The 22,453-nt window shown below is 43.0% G+C and overlaps 2 protein-coding genes and 1 long non-coding RNA gene across 9 annotated transcripts in view; 2 read left to right on the top strand and 1 right to left on the bottom strand.

Annotated features, from left to right (window-relative positions):
* The window catches only part of LOC111871755 (secretin receptor), a 126,794-nt gene that overhangs the window by 72,386 nt on the left and 31,955 nt on the right, over window positions 1-22,453 (bottom strand). The window lies entirely within an intron of this gene.
* On the top strand, window positions 56-5,147 carry LOC111871756. The gene is made up of 2 exons (XM_023865061.2): window positions 56-228; window positions 3,272-5,147. Exon 2 carries the CDS (start codon window positions 3,273-3,275, stop codon window positions 4,761-4,763), a length of 1,491 nt encoding a protein of 496 aa, XP_023720829.1. The 5' UTR covers window positions 56-228; window position 3,272; the 3' UTR covers window positions 4,764-5,147.
* Window positions 10,898-22,453, top strand: part of LOC117282892 — a 63,016-nt gene continuing 51,460 nt past the window's right edge. The window contains exon 1 of the long non-coding RNA XR_004513804.1: window positions 10,898-10,976. This is a non-coding gene — a long non-coding RNA (uncharacterized LOC117282892). The remainder of the gene's footprint in view (window positions 10,977-22,453) is intronic.

The raw sequence follows: 22,453 nt of genomic DNA, 5'->3' as shown, positions 1-22,453 counted from the left end.
CATGGACATTTCAGTGCGTTTTCAGGAAGGAACACACTGTTTCCTTCATCCCCGATTAAGGTATCGATAGGTTTTCATATTTGACTTCAGTAGTAAACTGTATTCCAGTGTTTACGTAATATTTTCCAATCTTCCAGTTGGTCGCTGAGTCACTGCACTGTGCCTCCCCTCGTATTGCTTGTGGAGTTCTTGCTCCTAGCCTTCGTATTCTGGAAAGGCTCACACAAGGTACGCTATTTCTTATTTGGTACACATTTTCTTCCATTTCTCATCACAAGAGTGCAACATCTATTTACACGAATGGTGTTTACGAATACAGTTGAAATCGTCGGAATTTTTTAACATTAAACCGAAACTGACATTTTTCTTCTGTGATTTATGGCGAACAACTCTGAATACATTTCCTTGGAAGTCTTCTCAGACCCAAACGTAATTTAAATGGGCTGCATGTGGACATCATTCAATATTTCAATTTATATGTCGACCGTAGACCCTAATATTTGCTTAAAACCACGGATAATAAATTGTCTTTCGTGACGACAGGAAGATTTCTTCTGAAGTGTAAAAATCTCCGTAAACGTAAATACACTTCAAAGGCGAAACGATCATATAAGTATATTGAGCAGTTATGTTAGTCTGTAGCATTCAGTTTTACAACAAAATCTCCAAGTTTAGGAGTTTCTAGTATCGTTAGCTACATGTGTGTCACTCTGAAACACATACGATATTCTAAAGCAAATAAAGAAGTTTTTTAATGTGCTCTCCATATTTTCAGTGATCTACGAGTATAATAATTGACTTCATTTATGTAGAGAACTGAAATCTGTTCAGTATAGCGCCCATTTTCGTTGCCAAACTGTTGTTGTTGTTCCGGCCCTCTTCGAAATGTTTTCTGGATCTCCGCTTCGCTGTACTACAGTACAGAGCAGTGAATTGTATTTCAACAACTTTAAGTATGGCCTGTTTGTAGGTCAATTCTTTACTTATAATATCCAAGTTCTGCATAATTTTAACTCGTGAAACGTAACTGAAATTTATGCAAGAATGAAGTTTGGCGAGATGTAGGTTAAAATGAGGTAATGTTGTCCTTGTGCTTAACTAATTAAGCACCCCGCCATGAAGGTCTACAGGGGAACGGATGTGTAGATTCAGATTTTCTTGACCTTAACACTAGCTAGAGGTGAATGGTCAGCTTCACGCCCCGACCGCATTACCCCTGGGGAAACAGCCCCCCGTACTCATTGGATAGGAGGCTGAGTGAGCACCAAAACTGATCTGGACGACGTGGAGATAATTCTTGACTCTACCAGGATTCTCCGAACCCAAGGTCGTGCAGCCCGTAGCCAGTCGCTATACCGACTGAGATATCCAGGCCATATAGGTTAATAGTACTTTCAATACACTTCTTTTATACTAATGGGGTTTTGCGGTCAAACTGGATTGCACACTGATTACTGCGGCAACATGCAGTCAGGCGGTGGGTTATGTTTCTGGACTTTCGTGTTTTGGTGTAAGAATCTTTTACAACATATATGTATGTAACTCGGACGCACTCCGCCTCAGATGAAGGCGAATAAATCTCACCGAACGAAGCACACCACATTCACTAAAAACATCTTGATGTAGTGTTCAGTGGAGCCTAATATTCGAAAAGTCCCGGCTGTAGTGATAAATGTTTCTTGCCTTCTCTCAGTCTCTTGAGGCTGCTTTTCTACGTCAGAATGCCAGGAGCTTTCTAGTAACCCCATATTCACGATACACAACAAAAGCTGCATTTGAGCGGGTTTAACCTACAAATATAACACCGTCAACTCTGCACTCTCTCATTTACGCTTAGGCCCATTAGACCCATTAACGATGTTGGCAGAACCTAATTCAAACGTAATTTTCCTTCCACTTTCAAGAATTTGGATGAATGTAGCACCACCCCCATTTAGTGACAAGACCAAGAACGGTGTAACTATTCCTCCACTCCCCAGTACGTCTTTATAGCGTGGGGCTCAATTAATTAAGCACAGGGACAACTCTACAGGTGACAATTAGGAACATATCTTAGTACTAACTATACTAACTCCATGGAGCTATGCCTTTCTTGAGAAGCCGCCAGTAGCTCAGCCACTCAAGAATTTCCCAACATTTTATGGAACCGAAGGTCCATTACCGTGTTCACGAAAGTAATCCACTGGTCGCTTTCCTTAAGCAGATCAATCCAGTCCATACCAGCTCATCCTGTCTCTCTGAGATCTAACTTAATATTATTCTCCAGCCTCCGTCTATGCCTTCATGTGTTTAGGCTACATATCTTTAGCGCGTCCTATTCTGGATATGGGGCGGCGTGCTCGGATCCTTACAAGGAGGAACAGATAAATGCGTTAGACCGGGTGCAAAAGCAGCTAAATTTGCTCATCATAGGAACGATTTGAACTGCGGAACCTTGACACAGCGCAGACAGATAGCTCTCATCAAATCATACACGGGAGAACGGGCTTGGAAGACTAAGGGTGATAGAATACAAAGGCCATGCTATCTGAGCAGAGGAGATCATGACAAGAGAATCAGGAGCAGAAAGCAATGGACAGATATAGGAAAATACTCCTTTGTAAACAGGACCATACAGATCTGGAACCAACTGCCTTCAGACGCTTTGGGGACTCTCTCCTGCAAACCAAGTTATTTTAGGAAAAGGGTTAGGATATTGATAAATGAGACGAAGTGAAGGTGGGGTCGACATTAGCAAAAAATTGCAGTGAAGTGAAGTGAAGTGAAGTGAAGTGAGGTGAGGTGAGGTGAGGTGAGGTGAAATAAAGTGAGGTGAAGTGAGGTGAAGTGAAATGAAAAGTGTGAAGGATGGGAGGATTACGTGAGTGTAGTAAAGCGAAAGGAAGTGAAAATGAGAACATGGCATTGCGCATNAATAATAATAATAATAATAATAATAATAATAATAATAATAATGGTCTCTTTCCTTCTAGCTTTCCTTTCGAAATCGTATATGCCGTCATATTCTCTCCATGCGTACTACACGTTATGCCTATCTCATTCTCCTTGATTTGATCATTCTAATTATATTTGGCGAATGGCACATTTCTTAATTCCTAGAATTCTTAATACGTACACAGTCCAATATAGAAAGGGGCCTCGGACACTGTCCAAGTACTAGGAATTACTTTTTCACTTTGCTGTTACAACTATACAACATATGAATAAGTATCTGGCCACTGTACTGTGTACATACATGAAAAGAAGCATAAAATATATGTTTATTTTCTAGAATGCAGAAGTTAGCTCATCCTGAGACGCTTCGCAACATGGCAATCCAGGCACTAGGGAAATATGTGTCAGATTTCATGATGCGACTCATCATGCTCTCTACACACTCGAGACGTTGTGGCAACAACTTTCGTCACCATCACGAACAGTGTCGCCATCTGAGGATGAGTCTCTTGAAATGGGTACCATTCAACATCGCCAGAGAGATCACAACTGTGCTGATCAGATGCGTCAATCAAACTTACATTGAGCTGATAAATATAAGAGACTTCAAGATCGCCTGCGATAAAATAGCTCCACTACTAATCAAATCTGTATTACATCCATCAGTGAAGATACTTGACTGTATCCCCAAAACTTCACATCCAACAATACTTGATTTTTATAAAATTAAAAACTGTATTTTAATATATAAAGCACTTCCCTTGCTGCATGATCTCACAGAGCTGAGACTAGGAAACGCACGCAGAACTTATGATATGAACCTCGAAGTAGGCACATTCAGAAACACTTTGGAAAAATTTTCATCCCGTAGCTGTTGGGACAGAGATATACAAACCCTTGCTAACAGCTGCAGGATGCTCAGGTGTTTAGATATTAGTGGGTCTTTCCATATCTCTGATATGGTTGCAGACTATATATTACAGTTTAAACATTTGGAGGAACTGAATTTATGTGAAATCCATTCGTTATCTGAAGAAGGTCTACAGCACATTCTGAATGGCCTCGCCGATGTTGAATTATCCAGCAGTTTGAAGCCTAATGAAATTTCTCCGAGTTCTACTGAAGACCTGATGGTCAGTGCAACCTCTTCAGCTGACAAGTCACGTTCACCCACATTACGGTCACAGATGTTGAAGAGTTTCGGATGTAGCTACGCTACGGTACAACACATACATGTAATCGCTCAGTTTTCTAACCTAACTTCACTTTCCCTGTCTAACATATTAACCTGTATATTGACTCCACTTCAAAAGTTGAAACATTTAAAGAATTTTACTCTGATAGATTCTAGGTTCATTCTTGCACAAGACCTACTGATAGCGATAGGCAGTCAACTGAAGTGCTTGAATATCATTGATGTGTTTGGCACTGATCTTCACTTCATAAGCGAGAAATGTCCTTCACTTGTCTGCCTTCATCTTTGTTTTCATAAAGTTGAAGATCTGTGGTTACTACGTCGATATCAAGCTCCTGACCCCAATCGGCTGCATATTTTCGACTTTCCCGCTGTTGTCTTTCTTGAGCTCTTCGTATGTGAACCGTCTACTGCACAATATATTGTAACTCTTTTCCCAAATTTGAAGAAATTGTGTATGAGATACATTTTTGATGATACATTTCTTGTTTGGATACGTAGCCATGAAAATCTTCAACATCTGAAGGAAGTGTTCTGGGGAGACGATTCTGTGATACAATTTACTGAGAAATGTGCCTACATCACAGAATTTTATTCCGATGGAAGAACTTCAGTTTATAAAATGCAGAAATGAGACAAGAAGAGTGAGAACATGCCTAACATATTGACTTCAGTAAAAATTCCGGCATTTATTTCAAAGTCCCGATGATAAGTTAGCTGAAATCCGCAATGGAAAAGCAACTAACACATATAGCAGAAGAGTACAAAGAGAAATATCTCTTCTACATACTTAATAACAAAGATAGCAGGAGTAAGTGGCTTATTTCTATACATATATCACGACAGTGGAACGGAAAGAGGGAATAAAAGACATGTTCTAGATTTTGCTTTTAAGTCTGTTAAGTAAGCTATAATTTATGCATGAGAAAAATAGCTACATTTTACATATTTTATACGTATGCTTCTCGTCTAATAAAAGAACTGCGTGCTAGAGAAAAAAGGCAAAGAAATGGAACTTTACGTAGGACATCAGGTTTTCACAGCGGTGTCTATGAAGAATGCCGTCTTATGTAAACCGACGTTTCAGTGGAACGTCTGTCCACACAAGGTATACAAGGCGTCACTTCCCAGAAGACGGCGTTCTTCAAACAGAAACTTAAGTTTTCTGATAGACTTATTCCAGTTCTTTTCCTTCCCTGTCCTATTTTAAGAAAATATATTTTTCTTACTTAAAGAGTAAAGAATTGTAACGTCTGGTACCTACTGGTTGGTCCCTACAGTTTGGGACGACGGATCCGAATTCATGGCATGGCAGCGCACAAAATATTCATATAGTGGAAAAAAAAACGCATTTCACGCAATGTTAGCATAATTCACGAGATAATATAAATACGTCTGAAGTATATTTGATAGGCATGACGGTTTGAGAATTGGCTCTGCTCCCTCTCCAGAGGATTGCTTATATTCGTGTTGACAGATTCGGCAGTAACTTTTGAGACCGAACGCTGGGCGGCTAATCAATTTGTGACGAGTAGAATTGACTCGCGGAACGTCGTGAATGTGAGACTTACGTCAGGAGACAATGGGCAATGCATATTAAAATATTGGGTTAATGAATCAACCGATGTCATAAACCACCTAAAAATTACCTAAGAAAATCTAATCTTTTTCCAGAAATTTGGGGGAAATCTCAGAGCTTGAGTTCCAGTGTAGATATTACCTGACCACTTTTTGGAGCCTGGCCAATTATGCAACATCAGTGGTTTCAATTTAAGTAGAATTCTAAACAATACATATACATACATACACGGCGTGTCCAGGATCCGTTAGGACTTTTTTTTTTTTTTGCCCTGCAATGCCATCTGTTGGTGAGTTGCGTTAAGATTCTTGAAGTTTCAGCTGTGGCTGTCTATAATTTCAAAGCGCAAGCATCGCTGCATCATGTGTTCTGACCTTGAATGTAACAGTACTGTTCTGACGCTCGTCGGAAAATGGCGGTTGAACAGAGAGCCAACATCAAATTTTGTTTGAAGTTAGGCAAAACAGTCGCAGAAGCGTACGAAATGATGAAAAGTGTGTACGGTAGTGACTGATTGAGTTGCTCGAACATTTTTCGATGGTATGCTGTATTTCGTGACGGCAGGGAGGACACTGAAGACGCTCCACGTGCATCAAAGCCGAGAACAAGTCGCAATGAAGAAAATGTGAAGAAAGTGACCGAAATCCTTGCATCAGACAGATGTGTTTCTGCAAGACTCATCGAGGAGCGTTTTGGAATACCAAAAATTACTGTGCATAAATTTTGACCGAGGATTTGGGTGAACGTAAGGTCTGTGCGCGGTTTGTACCGCACGCGCTGTCAGGCGATGAAAAACATGGCAGAGTGGAACACTGCAAAGACATGTTACGGTCGGCCCAAAGGGATACTAAATTTACAAAATCGATTGTTACTGGTGACGAGACATGGTGTTTTCAATATGAACCTCTCACAATGAGGCAGAGTGCAGCGTGGTTGAGCCCAAAGAAGCCGAAACCAAAGAACGTGGGCATGCAAAAGAGTCGAGTAAAGACTCTGCTAATCGTTTTCTTCGATTCCAAAGGAATCATTCACAAGGAATTTCTGCCAGAAGGTCAAGCAGTGAATTATGATTATCATCTCGGAGTCCTTAATCGTTTGTGGGCCAGAATTCTTCGAATTCGACCTGAATATCGAGAGCATGGTTCCTGGTCGCTCCTCCATGACAAGGCCCCACCCCACAAATCGAAGATCGTGCGCCGTTTTTTGGCCAGAAAAGGGATCACAGTCCTTGATGATCCTCCGTATTCGCCAGATTTGGCTCCAGCAGATTTCTGGTTATTCCCAAAAGTTAAGTTGGCGATGAAAGGAGACCGTCACGACACCATCCAGAACATCCAAAGGGAATGTACCTCAGTTTTAAATGCAGTTCCATAAAGGAGTACAGTGACTGTTTTCGAAAACTTTTCAATCGATTCCAGCTATGTATTGATTCAGAAGGCGACTATTTTGAATAAAAAGAGTAAAATTTCGAAAATAATTAACGTCTTGTATTTTTAATGAATACAGTCCTAACAGAACCTGGACACACTTTGTATATTGTAACGTGCCGTCAGGAAGGCCGGACTATAAGGGGTCCAATTTTCGTCAACGGCTAGCAATTCCTAGGCAACGAAATATAAGCAGCCCGTTGCCTAGGAAATCGCTTAATAACACGAAAGTCTAACAGTGGGATTTCCACGGTTACAAAGAGGCTAGCAATGCCTAGGTAACGAATTGTTTGAGGCAGCTGCATTACAACAGCGCCGGTAGGTAAACATGTACTCCCGTAGCAACGAGAGAGTCGTTTGTGTCGTCTGCATGACAGGAGCGAAACTGAACGTTTCAACAAGATGGCCTCTAGCCCGTCCGAGCGTAGGACATAAGCGAAGAGCAGTCATACTCGTAAGAAGTCAGTCCGCCTTCCCCGTGTGAAGGCGGGGTGGAATATCTCCACCGTGACCCTGCGAGTCGTAGGAGGCGACGAAAAGGAAGTCTCAAATCTGAGACAGTAAAATATGGTTACGAGTCCCAAGGGACTCAGACCCGAAAAAGACTGCACTGGCAAGGGCCAGCAGCATATAAAAAAGGCAGACCCGTCCTCTCGTCAGAGAGGGCGCCCCACAAAGACAAGACCGTAAATGCCAAACAGTAATAAATATCTGATCATGAGTCCCAGATGGGGCTCGACACCAAGACTTACTGACTGACTGACCGTCAGTCGCAATGTGACTTGGACTTGGAAGTCAGTCCAGCTTCGACGAGAGCAGAAGTCAGTTCAGATCCGACAAGGGATAAAAGAAGAGCCTAGACACTTCCATCGAGATTAGCGGTGCAAGGGCAGAACCACTGAAGAGGAAACGTCTGAAGGCGTTGTAAGTGCGAGTGGTTGTAATTGCGGGTCTAACAAAATAGTAGTCCAATAAACATAACCGTCTAAACTGAGACCCATCGTTTCTTGTCGCGTTATCTAGGAAATGCGCGACATATATATATATGTGTGTGTGTGTGTGTGTGTATATGTTCGAGATTCAGTGGTTAGTCAGTCAAAGGAAATTGTAACGAATATTAAATTTTCACGTTTCCTTGAGCATGGAAAATGTAACAGTAAAAGCTGTTAAGCTTCAGGTCATTATTTAAATACTTTCTGTCTTTATGGTGCACAGCTCACGTCCCTTGTACTGGGCCCGAACCAGGCTACAGCATGGAATACAGCTCATGTATGACAGAACTTCGAGCAGATGAAATTTTACTCCAATTTATCTCCAGTCTTATATTGTAAAAAAGGCAAAGCTATCCTTGTAAGAGGCCATGGAGGCCCATAGGGTTGTGAGACGTCGAGGTTCCCACATTTTCTAGACAATCGGCTAGCAGATCGTGGTAAGGTTGTCAGCCTTAAGCGCCGGCCGCCATCTACCCCCCAAGAAGATTCCCGGTGCTAATTTCCGTTAGAGACTGAGTCGAACCCAGGGCCACAGTGCGGCTGGAAGGATTAGGTCAATTGAAAACAAATCCAATGACCTCATCTGGACTTGAACCCGCGACCTTCCGGCTTGTAGCATAGTGCCTCAACCAGCTATGCTTACCGCATGCCCCGTAAGGGGGAGTGCAGGTAAAATTGTACACATTACTTATCTCAGCAACAGATGGGGGTGAATGGTTAGCTAAGGCCCAGGCTAATTCATACACGGTTTAGACGTGGTGGCGCAGAGAAAGATCCCTGCCTTGATTCGAATCAAAACTCGATCTTCGATCGCAATAACCAAGTTAGAAGGGATCACACCTAATGATGAGGCATAGCTGCTGGAAGTCACGTGGTAAATGGTGGACAGACAGAAATAAAGGTCTAGTGGTCAGAGTTCCTGGCTACAGATCCTGAAGTCCCGGGTTCGATTCCATGCAACTACCAGACTTTCTGAGAAGTAGAGGGTCTGGAACGGTGTCCACTCAGCCTCGTCAGGACAACTGAGGAGCTATTTCAAGGAAATAGCGGCTCCGGTCTAGAAAACCGAAATTAACCGTCGTCGTAATTCGTTGCTTTGACCACGCGACGCCCTCTATCCGCTAAAGTTGGCGGCTGTCACTCGGTCGGTATAGTTCGCTTGCGGACTACAGGCCACAAAGTTTGTTTTTGTTGCCAACTTTAGGCAACTGGTATCGGGTCGGTCAACACGGGTTGACTCCGGGTTCGCGGGTTCTCATTTGCTGCATAGAAGTTCTTACACAGAGCCCGATTAATGGACTTCATGTCAAAGCACATAACTTATTTACGTTAATGTATTCGATTCAATGCAAATATTAAGAGAACTTTGTTTTATTAATTCGTAGATGGACTGATGCAGAGCTCATCAGACATCGCTCGGCTGTTATTGACTTAATTATCTTCTATATGCACGGATGGGTCCCCAGCACAGCACTACACAGCGTTATGGTTTGGAATGTTTCTTCTCTATGTTCAGAATCGATCGACAGACAGTTGCCTCCTCATATGAAGTCTGATCACTCGTCTCATAATGACGCTTCTGTGAAGACATGGCGTAAGTTTGTCGTGCCTCCTCCCTGTACTAACATATCGCCTTTACGTGCGGTGCAATCGGGAAGCCAAATGGAGATGGTAACATGTATTTTGGATTGTATTGATCTTTTGTAATGAGGCAGCTGTCTTCATTCGAGGCACAAGTCACAGATGGTTATGAAACAAGCACACAAATACTGATGAGTACCGACAGGGGGGACATCTTCTGGTCGTCCAAGCACCTAAACAGTGCTCGACAAAATATGGTGACGTATTTCGGCGTCGGCTGTACCGAGGCCCATAATTTTGCAGCGTGTAAATTCAGGATTTGGTTTATATATGTGAAAATAATTTCCTATATTCGTCTCGTAGTAAGAAATAAATGTCTTAAAGTTGATGGTTGTCACTGTGAAGAGTCCGGTCTCTTAAGTTGTGACGTCATGTAGTTCGGATTTAGAATTACAGGGCGTTACACGACGAATTCTAAATATTAAAAAGCAGTAATATCAGAATATACTCAATACGTTCAGTGCGGGCAATTGTCTGTTGTTATGCGCCTCCATATAGTAGAGCGGTTACGGGCTCGATTCTCCAATGTTTGATATGTATTCTGGTCTTCCTCAATTTTCTATGCGCACATTGATTCAGTCCTCTAAAACCACCAAATTTTCCGCGCTGACTGCATGTAACTGCAGTCTAATTAGAAGATAACGCCCAAGGATTAGAATGTATTTGATACTAGAGGCGACAACGTTACTGGAACATTCCATCTTCTGCAAATGAACATGTGATGAAACATTTACTTCAAACGTGGCTACTTCGTATCGCTAAAGCTGTAGATCAGTATTTCTCAATACAAATTTTTAGGCATTAATTTACCAATCTGGTATGAAATTTCAGAATGTCCAGAAAGCCACTCCGGGGATTTAGAATGCTGTCTTCTTAATCAATTGTTCTCAAACCTTTTCAGACCGCGGCCCTTAAAATTATATTTTTTTATAAGACTAGGGCCCGGTATAATTGATTCCAGGGCCCGGTACCGGGCCGCGGCCCGGCAGTTAAGAAACGCTGTGTGCTATAGCTGCTATGAGCAAAGATAATGGACTTCCGGGTTATAAATAGGCTGGGAATTTGACTAGTTCAGCGATTATTAGCTACTGAACAAGGACTTCTCTTTACTGAGCCAGTTCCATTGTAAGTCCTATCCTGCAGCACCGCCATGTGACAATACTACGCGCTCAACACCTGCGCCTGCGTCAGCTGATCAACAATGCAAGGTGCGTAGGCAATAAAACCACTTTCACGTACTATTTATCACCTGATTTCCAATAGCCATGATATATTATCACTACCGCAATGAATTTTAATTATGAGCCTCGACAGCTCAGTCACTAAAGTCCCTGGTTATGGGCTGAAAGAGGGATTTTCGATTCCCATCAGGGGCCTATGATTTCCTCTTCACCGAGGGCAAAGCAGCTGCAGAATCGAATGACCATTCACCTCCATCCGGTGTCGAGGTTAAAAATACGTGATACTTTACAGGTAATGTAATGTACATCTTTATGTCGTGATGCGTGTGAAAAGAACAAGACGCCATTAGAGATTTTAATTACATTTAACCGAAGTAAATTAAAGAAATTAGGCCTTCATTTTCTAGAGGATACAGCCTACTTGAATTATTGTAATGTTTCATAGAAATGTTGGCCGGGTAGAAAGGGTGTGCGGTGGTGCCATAATGACAGAAGCTAGTCGAAGGTTAAGTAACTACCTCGAGTTCAAGGAGCTTAATAACTTGAATTAAAAAACGTGAGTTTATTAACTTGAGAGTAATGACTTGAAGAGTTCGTTCTTCTTGGGTTTAATGTTGTACAATCCGGTTTCCTTGCTACTTTGTTGATTGGATTAGTGATCGACTCCGAAGACGTACGCGGTATGTAGCTCCGAAACTCCAGCTCTTTCCGAACTGCTTGGAATTATAAGCCACGCCCCATGTCACTGCAGTGAGAACCCGAAATCTATCTGAATAGCTTGAATATAGTACTAACAAGAAATTCACTGCTTGGGCGTAATTACTTATGTTCACTAACTTGTAAGCAATAATCTGTGTCTATCAACTTCTATAACCCGTGTTTCATAAATGTCGTATACTAATTTTTCTTCAATAATTTATGTTCATTGACATGTGTTTCATTCATCAATGGCTCTACAGCCTTTTGTTGGGGCTTGGCCTTTCATCAGTTTTGCAATCTTGGTTTACACAGACGCTAGGACTACTTAGATGAGTGATCAGCCAATCGTAAGGCCTCCACCTAAACACAGGACAATACAAACACAGAATAAACGCATATATACATACACATACCAAACATCCATGCCTTAAATGGGATTCGAACCCAAGATCTCAGAATTCGAGCAAGCGAAGACAGTGGGCTGCGGCACAGCTCAAGCGGTTAGTCGCTGGCTTCCCATCGCGGCAGTCCGGGTTGGATCCCGAGTCTGGTCAAGTGGGATTTGTGGTGGACAAAGTGGCGCTGAGGTGGATTTTCTCCGAGTACTTCGGTTTCCTTGCCAATCTTCATTCCACCAAATTCTTCATTATCATGATCACCCGGGGCAGGCTACACTAGCCCAATCAGTGGCCGCCGTGCCGAGTCGACCCAGTTGGACTCCACCCCACACTAAGCGAATTTAAGTAAAAAAAAAAAATCGAAGACAGTTCATGCCTTACACTGCGCGACCACTGTGACCGGTAACTTGTGTTTCACAAGTTCTGTTCAATAACTGGTATTTATTAACTAGCATTTGATAACTAGCGTTTAATGACTTGTGCTTCCGCCAACTAGATAATACTTTACATAGTACTTCCAGCCATGTTAGGGATGTGACGATTTAACATTCTTTACAATCTCCTACTGCCGACTGATAATTGAGATAGAAGAAAAGTTTTGTAGAGTTGTGCTTCATTTCGAATCGTTGAAGTTGTGTCCGCGGCCATGTTTCGAAGGGCGGAGGGGAGAAGGGGGAGGACTCCTGCGGCGTCAGACACACTGTCCCGACTGCGACAGACAGCCTGTCTCGTTCTATCGAATGTTCTTACCTTGAACAGTTCATACATGAACACCCCTGCAGAATATTTACACAATTTTAAGAAAATCTTCCCCGAGATACACTTCTGAAAATTAAATATTTCTTGACAGGGTGCTCGAACGCAACGATCTGCAAAGTTTGGAGGTTTTCTTATGAGAAGATGACGCAATACATTTTCCTCGGAAGTGCGCCTATGTAAACCAATTTCATTGTGACGGAATTGCGTGTGTTCGCATGTAGAGACCTGACGAGAGAAATACGGCAACAGCATTTTACATGTTGAAAGTGTTCGATAAAAATGCCGGATTTCATTTCTATCTCTCCACGGTAAGTTAGATGTAACCGTATTGATAACGCAACTCAAACACACGGGGGAAGACTGCAAAGAGAAACACATTTCCTCCTACGTGCTGAACACCACAAATTATTCTGAGAAATATACAGAAAGAACGCAAGTGACACACAAGAAAATACGACACACAAAAACTAAAAAAAAAGCCATAAAAGAGTGCAACGACTAGTCATGAGATTGAACTAAACACTGACACGCATGAAAGGAGCACGGTGAACTAGTGCAGTTCAGTGCAGTACAGTGCACTGCAGCAGTCTCCCCAAAAAGAAAAATCACCTGATGATGGCCCATGTGAGGCTGAAACATGTCGTAAAAAAACTAGAAAAATACACGTAAAACTAGAGACATTTCAGAAATTCTGATAATCACTTTTAATGTGTAAAATATACTTTTAGTGTCCTACTGACATTTTAATGATTTCAACATCATAAAGTATTAAAATACATTTTTAGTGAGTGACACATTCTTCATGTACTTTATATTGTTGCATTATTGACGTGTACTCTAATAATAAGGATAATTCCGAGAAGGTTGGCTGCTTCTAATCGACAGTTCTCGTTAGTAGAAGCAAACGATACATACAGATCCTGCTCAGGATTCGCTTTCAATTCAGTCATGTAAAATACACAAAATTCAATGCTTAACTGACGTAAGTAGCTGCAGTTTGTGTTTTAAACATGTGCATGTCTTACAATATTTGCACCGAAGAGAGATGAAGTGACAGGAGGACGGAGAAAACTGTACAGTAAGGAGCTTCATAACTTGTACCCTTCTCCAAGTATAACTAGAATTGCCAATTCAATGAGGAGGTGGGCAGGGCATGTAGCACAAATGGGGGAGAAGAGGAATGCATATTGGATATTGGTGGGAAGGCCACAAGGAAAGAGACGACTAGGAAGACGAAGGAGTAAGTGGGTTGACAATATTAAAATAGATCTTAGAGAGATAGGATGGGACGGTATGGATTCAGTTGATCTGGCTCAGGATAGGGACCAGTGGAGGGCTCTTGTGAACACGGCAATGAACCTTCGGGTTCCATAAAATGCTGAGAAATTCTTGAGTAGCTGCAGAATTGGCGGCTCCTCAAGAAGGGGTCAGCTCCATGAGTAAGTAAGCAAGCATGTCATTTAATAAAAAAAAAACTGCAGGCGGTAAAGACATGTGAAATTCCATGGGGATCCAAGTAGGCTACCTCCATACTGACATCCAACGTGAGAATGGAAATCTAGCTTGCTCCTACGTTATTCGCATAGTGGGGAGGTGAAGTCAAGCTGGGTCCAGTCGGCACGGCGGTCACTGATTCGCCTACTGTACCTGCCCCTGGTGATTATGATGATTTGGAGAATTTGGTGGAATAAAGATTAGCAGGGGAAACCGAAGTACTCGGAGAAAACCCGCCCCAGCGCCACTTCGTCCACCACAAATCCCACTTGACCAGACCCGGGCTCGAACACGGGCCACCACGGTGGGAAGCCAGCCTGAGCTATGGCGCCGCCCAAAGATTACCTCCATACAGGCCTCTAATGTGAGAATGGAAATCTAGCTTGCTCCTAGATTTTTTTGTTTGTTACTAGTGGGGTGGGACTAAGTACCTTGCACTGCGGCCACTTCTGTCCTATTGTACCAGCCCCAGATGATAGGCGAGGGTGTTTATGGAGCAATTGGTGGAATCAAGATTTGCAGGGGAAACCCAAGTACTAGGAGAAAACCTGCCCCAGCGCCACTTTGTGCACCACAAATACCACTTGACCAGACCCAGGCTCGAACCCGGCCGCCGCGGTGGGAAGCCGGCGACTAACCGCCTGAGCTATGGCACGGTCCTTAGTATGGAGGTTAGTCTGTATGTAAGCAAAGAGAAAACTAAGTTAAGTTTCAACTTTAAGCAGAATGCAGGACAGATTTGAAACACGAAGAAACTAAGAACATACTCGTATATATATAGGAAGTGCAACCATTCAGATCAGCATCTTCGTGTCATCCGTCTAATATTTAGAAATGTACTTAATCTCTCATGGAGCTCAGCCCTTCTTGAGGAGCCGCCAATTTTGCAGCTACTCAAGAATTTCCCAGAATTTTATGGAACCCAAAGGTTCATTAACGCGTTCTATATCCTATCAGACAGTCAAGTTGCAATTAAAGCACTTGGTACACACCAAGTCACTTCAAAATTGGTTTGTAACTGCCAGCAATCCCTCATACAACTGGCCAGACATAACAGAGTACAACTGATATGGGTGCCAGGCCATGAGGGTGATGTAGGGAATGAAAGCGCAGATCAGCTGGCAAGAACAGGATATGAACAGCCGTTCACAGGGCCTGAACCAGCTTGAGGCATCTCAATTGAAGTTGCCAAGAAAGCGATCAGGGACTGGACTAACAGAAATCACAAAAAACGCTGGGATTCCATAACTGGACTCAAACAGGCAAAAGGATTTATATCAGGACCCTCTGCCAGAAGAACGAAGGATCTCTTGAGATTAACAGAGATCAATTAAGATGGGTGGTAGGATTACTTACCGGACACTGTCACCTAAAAGGACACCTTTCCAAGGCGGGACTGACAGATAACCCAACCTATGAAAGGTGCCTACAAGAAAACGAATCAGCCACACACTTCCTGTGTGATTGTGAGGCCATAGCTTATTTAAGATTTCGTCACTTGGGTCAGATTTACGGAATAAAGTGACTTTTATGATGCCCCCATAAGTAGGGTCCTACACTTTATTAAAAGTGTAGGATTAATAAAGGACTAATCCAAGGGGAAGTACAATAGATCATTGAAGGTCGCAGTGCGAGGGCCGGATTTTATGGCCCATCCCTTACATACATTACATTACATTCATTACCGCGTTCACAAGAGCAGTCCACTGGTCCATATCCTGCCAGATCAATCCAATCCATATCATCCCAGTCTATCTCTCTAAGATCCATTTTAATATAGTCCACACCACCTACGCCTTGTTCTTCCCAGCAGTCTCTTTTCTTCTGGCTTTCCCACCAATATCCTATATGCATTGAAAATCAAAATGTACAAAACCGTAATTTAAGTTGTTTTGTGGGAGTGTGCAACTTGGTCTCTCACATTCAAGGGAAGGGCAGATATTGACAGGGACTGCTTCAACTTCTGTTATGCACCATTCAATGTAAACTGAAAGCAATATTGCCGTAATGACAATCTATTATGCATGACTGTAACTTCACGGGCATGTTGACATGTTATAAACTCATCTACTGGTGCGAATGGTTTTTCAGTGCACCCTATCGAGCAGCTTCTTCAGAAAGCGGTGTTATATCCTCCTTTCGATACGTACTCTTAGTGAACGAATACCGAATCTCGAATGATCTTTATGTTGTGGGTTTAACAACACTCGAATTTAGCGTTGTACTCGGATAGTTGGTTGAGGCACTATGCTACAAGCCGGAAGGTCGCGGGTTCGATTCCCGGTGAAGTCATGGGATTTTTCAGTTGACATAACACTTCCAGCTGCAATATGGCCCTGGCCTCGAGTCAGCCTCTAACAGAAATGAGTACCAGGAATCTTCCTGGGGAGTAAAGGGCGGCCGGCGAGTAAGGATGACAACCTCACCGTCATCTGTGAGCCATCTGTCTAGAAAATCTGTGGGAGCCTAGATGTCCCATAACCCTATGGCCTCCACGGCCTGTTACAGGGATACATTTACTTAACCTCACCGCCATTTGTGAGCCGATTGTATATAAAATGTGTGGGAGCCTCGATGGGCCTCCACGGCCTGATACAGGGATAGCTTTACCGTTACCTTCTACTCGGACTGTGGCTGTACAATATTCAGCTCGGTCGATATATCTCATAATACGTGGACAGCCGGGGTTCAGCACCGCAAGGAATGTTAGGCTCATATTCACCCCCACTGTCCCTCCTTAATTGCTCTAAGGCCCAGTCCCTTTCCTAACAAATGACAGTGCAGCTGTTAGGGAAGATGTGGCAAGTGTTTGAGGCAGCAGTAGTTACGGTGTGCGGACGTTCGTCTTCGCACTCAGATTAGTCTTCATGACGGTGCTGGGCCACAGAATAACGTGATCTTTACTTTTGTTGTATCTGTTACTACGGTACGTAACCTCCATAATCTCAGCGTAATGTCTATTGTTTTGAAACGTTCACTGCAGTGTCGCTCCGTTATTACCCGCTCTTGACTTTCTAGTGATCACATTAGCTGCTTCACACTAGCAGTGAGATCACAGCCGCTTTTGTCACTGTGCATTCCCCCCTGTACATCTGCTAGCACACCATTAACAAATGAAATAAACATTATTAAAAGCATACTGAGTAATTGTCATTTCCAGTTCCAACCTTTATCAGTTTTTATAGCGTGCAAGTTTGATTTATAGTGCGGATAATACGTCTGGGTTGATGCCAGAGCATTTTCCTGATATTCATGAGGTATCTGGCAGGAATCTCTGAATCTCGGCTAAGAGCGTGGTTAATCTGTTCTGAGAGAACATTTCTGTTAATCTCTCCAGTACGTCGAGATGATTGAATTAACATGCCTCACTGCAAGCCTCGAGAGGTTCCCTCGATATTCATTTCAACAACATAATTCTTCAAATAATTATTATAAACAAAAAGATTTTAAATATATTTTAATCGTTTTTTATTATTCCTATATTTCCAACATTGATTAGGCCGCGCCATAGCTCAAGCCGTTAGTCGCTGGCTTCCCAACGCGGCGGCCCGGGTTTGATCAAGTGGGATTTGTGGTGGTATTTTCTATGCAGCCGTGCCGAGGCTGCATAACGAGGGCAAAACCTAAAATTAAATATTAAAATTACCCATTACAAAGCTCAGATTAGGTAAGTTTTGAATTATACCTGCCCCACACGGGAGTGTGCGGCCGACGCTCACTTCTTGAAACTGCAGCGCCTGCAGAATAGAGTATTCCGCGCTACTCGAAATCTTTACTGGAGCACAACGGTCCGCGAACTGAACACAGGTTTGAGAATTCCTTATGTGTAAAACTGCGTAACGAAATTATATATTTTAAATAACACGATTATGTGATGGCATTTTGTAGTTACTAGATAGCCTCTGTGGTCTAGTGGTCATAGTTCCTGGCCGCAGATCTAGAGGTCCAGGGTTCGATTCCCGGCGCCACCAGATTTTCTGAGAAGTACTGGGTCTGGAACGGGGTCCACTCAGCCTCGTGAGGATAACTGAGGAGTTATTTCAAGAAAATAGCGGCTCCGGTCTAGAAACCGAGACTTACGGCCGTGGGGATTCTTTGTGCTGACCGCGCGACACCCTCTATCCGCTAAAGTTGGCACTAACTTCCCCGACAAGTGGCGGTCGCCCGGTCGGTATAGTTCGCTTGCGGACTCAAGCCACGGAGTTTTTTTATATTCTACTGGACTTTATGCGGGTATTGCGCATGTCTGACTGAAGCATTTAGCTAAACTCAGAAGACTGCAAGGCCACAGACATATATAACAGGGCTCATGCTGCGGCAAGACATTCAACTTCTCTAGCACGTAAGCGGATCAGGCGAAACAGACACGGTAGGACAGGCGGAGGGGAGAGAGAGGGGGCGCATAACTGTCACTGTGACCACGTAAATCTTGTAGAAAGTCTTAGCATCTCTTGACATGTTTGTACAAAAGATATATACTGAATTTGATTTGTTTCATTATGATCCGTCACACTAACAAATTACAAAGACAAAACAACTCGGTCCAGTGTGACTATTGAAGTTTTTACTACTTGAAAACTTGACACCCTTATATGTTTCGGTCCCTATAGACCATTATCAGAGGGACATCGATACTTTTTGGAAACTACTATCAAAACGGGTGTTTTGGGTGTTAAAATACATATACATACAATGTTTGTAATGCACAAAGATACAAAATCCAAACTTTCCACAACAACAGCAGCTTTCCTGGTATATTAAAGTTTTTAAAACTTTGTTATTCAAGTTAAAATTTATAAACCAAGTAGGTTCGTGTCCCTTCTCCTATCGTCTTTCTTGGTGGGGGCTGAACTTGTGCCGCCTGTCTATCTTGAGGAGATTCTTGGTATCGTCCTGTGTTTGTTCGTGGCGTGCTGTGTTGTTCTTACCGTTTTGTTGCCAATTCTTCCAGAATTACTCGGTTAATTTAATTTTCCAATGATCTCACGGAAAGTCACATCTCTACGTACGATAACAAGTTTCACCAGGCTCCGTGTCTCCTCGATAAGGTTACGGTCAGGATTGTAGGCCTAAGTGGGGAGACAGAATAGTGAATGACCGTGCAATCTTCCTTACAAGTATGACGTGTATACACATTGCTAGGCAACGGTTCGGTAAATACATTACTGCAACACAAACACAAGCAAAAATAGGACATCCATTGCTAGGTAATGGACCAGTAATCACGTATTCTGGACAACAGAAGACCGTGTTTTCCGTGAGGTCCGTGCGTAATGATTATAGAAAGTGTTCGGCAGGACAGTAGACGTAGAAGCAGAGTAGATGGAGCAGAGAACAGAGGAATAGAACAGAAGGAATAGAGCTGGGTCGAGTTCTGGAGATGGCGCTCCAAGGTAATTGAGAAGAAATGGCGAGAAAGGAATTAGACTGTGCCAAGAAGACTTCATATGGAGTGCCAGTGAGATTGTGATATATCCGTTGCTAGGATACGACTAGTCAAGACTGAGAATCCTAGTGCGTGTGTAACGGAGAACTGTAAAGTGTGTAGAATAGCGATAGCGCTTTGTTACCTGTAGTCTCGAACTCTGTGAATGTATCAGGCAGCGGTCGTGGCATGATTACAGGTAGGTCTACTATCCCTGCAATTATCTGGTGAGACTGAGGAAAACAGTGAAAGTCCAGTGTACCGGCTGAGATTCCGATCGTGTTCTCTCGAGTCATCGCCATACTCTGGCAGACTGCATTGCTGACAGACAGCATCCCGAGGAGGTTGTGGAAATGACGTGTCCTTCATGAATTTCTCAAAATTCTTATGGTCTCTGTTTGGCAAGTAAACGAAATTCTTCTAGCTATTCTGCATGAGCTATAATTACTCAACAGCCGTTGTTTAATCCTTCTTCCTGGCTGTAGGTCACGCGGCTCGGCAATAACTGGGTTAAGCCAAATGCAGTCTTCACTCCACTCAGACGGCTAAACGCGGACAGAAGAGGGAAAGAAAAACGACGCCGCACTCGTGACAGTCCCAGCCCACTGAGAAGCAATCCAGATACTCCTTGCTTTCAAGTGCAAGGAGCCAACATGTGCAGTCCCAACTTTGTACTGTACTATCGGTAAGAAGATTCAGTCAAAGAGAACTTGGGAGAGGGACGAAGCCCGAAGCTACAGACCCGTTAGAGCCCTCTAAACTTGAATCTCGGAGTAAGCCAGAGAGAGAAAAAGGGCAATGGAGTAGTGAGGTAGTAACCTGTCGGACATATCAACTCAACAGAGCAGACTCCTTCTTGAGAAGCCAACAGCTGTTCGGCCACTCAAGAAATTCGCAGAATTTCATGGAAAACAAAGGCTCATTATCATGTTCACAACATCCAGGCACCGGTCTCCATCCTCCATCAGATGAATCAAGTACACAGTTAACCGGTTTCTTTAAGATCCAATTTTGTATCATCCCATCTACGTCGTCTTCCTAGCGGACTCTTTCCTTCGAGTTTTCTTACCAAAAGTTTGTATGCCGTTCTGTATGCTACATGCCCCGTCTACCTCATCTTCCTTGATGAATTAATTCTAATAATATGTGGCGAGGGGCATAAATAAGAAGCTCCTTACCAGCATTCACCTTCGGTCCAAATATTTTCCTCAGCAACCTCATTCCATCTTCTTCCCTTACTGTGACAGACATAATTTCACGTCCAACAAAACTAGAGGCAACCTTATACGTAGTATTGTATGTGTCAGACTCTTAATTTTTCAGACAGCGAAGGAGAAAACAAAAGATTGTGAAACGATTGGTAAAAAGCATTCCTCCCAATCATTCTGCTTTTAAATCCTTCACGAAAGCAATTTCTGTTTACGTCCATGATGTGTATGTACTGACCGTCTTCTAGTGCACACAATCTCACTTGTCATCTCACTACATGTTTCGGCATCACTGTGCCATCCTCAGGTGTGTTATTTACGTTAAACTATTGCACTGCTCGCCATCGTGTGTTGTTTATAAAATGATGGCGAACAGTACAATAGTTTAACGTAAATAACACACCTGAGGATGGCACAGTGATGCCGAAACATGTAGTGAGATTGTGTGCACTAGAAGACGGTCAATATATACACATCATGGACGTGAATCAGTGTAACAGGACGCTAAAATACAACATTAATTTCTGTTTAGTAGTGTCTCTTCCAAGAATTCGAACTTTGCCACATTTTCAAAGCACCTATCGTTTTTCTTTGACCGCCTCTTTGGTCTACTGGTCAAAGTTCCTGGCTACAGATCCAGAGGTCCAGGGTTCGATTCCCGGCGCTACCAGATTTTCTGAGAAGTAGTGGGTCTGAACCGGGGTCCACTCAGCCTCGTGAGGATAACTGAGGAGCTATATCAAGGAAATAGCGGCTCCGGTCTATCAAACCGAGATTAGGCCGTGGGGATCCGTTGCGCTGACCACGTGACACCCTCTATCCCTCAACTGGACTAGGATTATGAAAGTATAACTTGTGGCACTAGTGCGATAAATTGGTGTTTTAGCGATAGGTGTCTATTTGAAATCAGCTCGACCAGTCACACCCGTGCAAATGACTCGCCTACCTCACTGTATAATTTTCACATGTATGAAACCAATGTCAGTTTTACATATTTCGATTATGTATCCTTCGCTTACATTTGAAACTCACTTCACGAAGAATCTGATGAAAAGTCCGAACTTAAGAACACAATTAGTTCAGACTTTAATAACCTGAAAAGACCCTTTACCTTCGGACGCATATGTTAAATGCATTGCTATGCAATAAACTGAACTTTCGTGGAAACAATCCATGTTATTCTTCTGACCGCTCCTTAGCTTTGTTCTCTGTCTGCTTATCTTCCTGTCTGAACGCATTCGGGTACTGTTCAGCTTTCTCGGTGCAGAGGCGTCAGTGAGGAAATATCTCGATTCAATTGTAAATATAATTTTGATGTTATCGTTAGGAAATGTCTATCTCAAACATAAATTCCGTTTCGCTGTAGACGGAGGAGCCGGGATAGCGTAGTCGGTACAGCGACTAGCTACGGGCTGGAAGACTGAGGGGACGAAGTTCGAATTCTGGTACGGTCAAGAATTTTCTCTTCTCCAAATCGTCCACGCCGGCTCTGGGGCTCGCACAACCTCCTATTGAATGGGT

Source organism: Cryptotermes secundus, unplaced genomic scaffold (assembly GCF_002891405.2).
Source record: "Cryptotermes secundus unplaced genomic scaffold, Csec_1.0 scaffold633, whole genome shotgun sequence".
NCBI lineage: Eukaryota > Metazoa > Arthropoda > Insecta > Blattodea > Kalotermitidae > Cryptotermes > Cryptotermes secundus.
The sequence above is the reverse complement of the archived record's forward strand: the minus strand, read 5'-3'. Positions and strand labels throughout refer to the sequence as shown.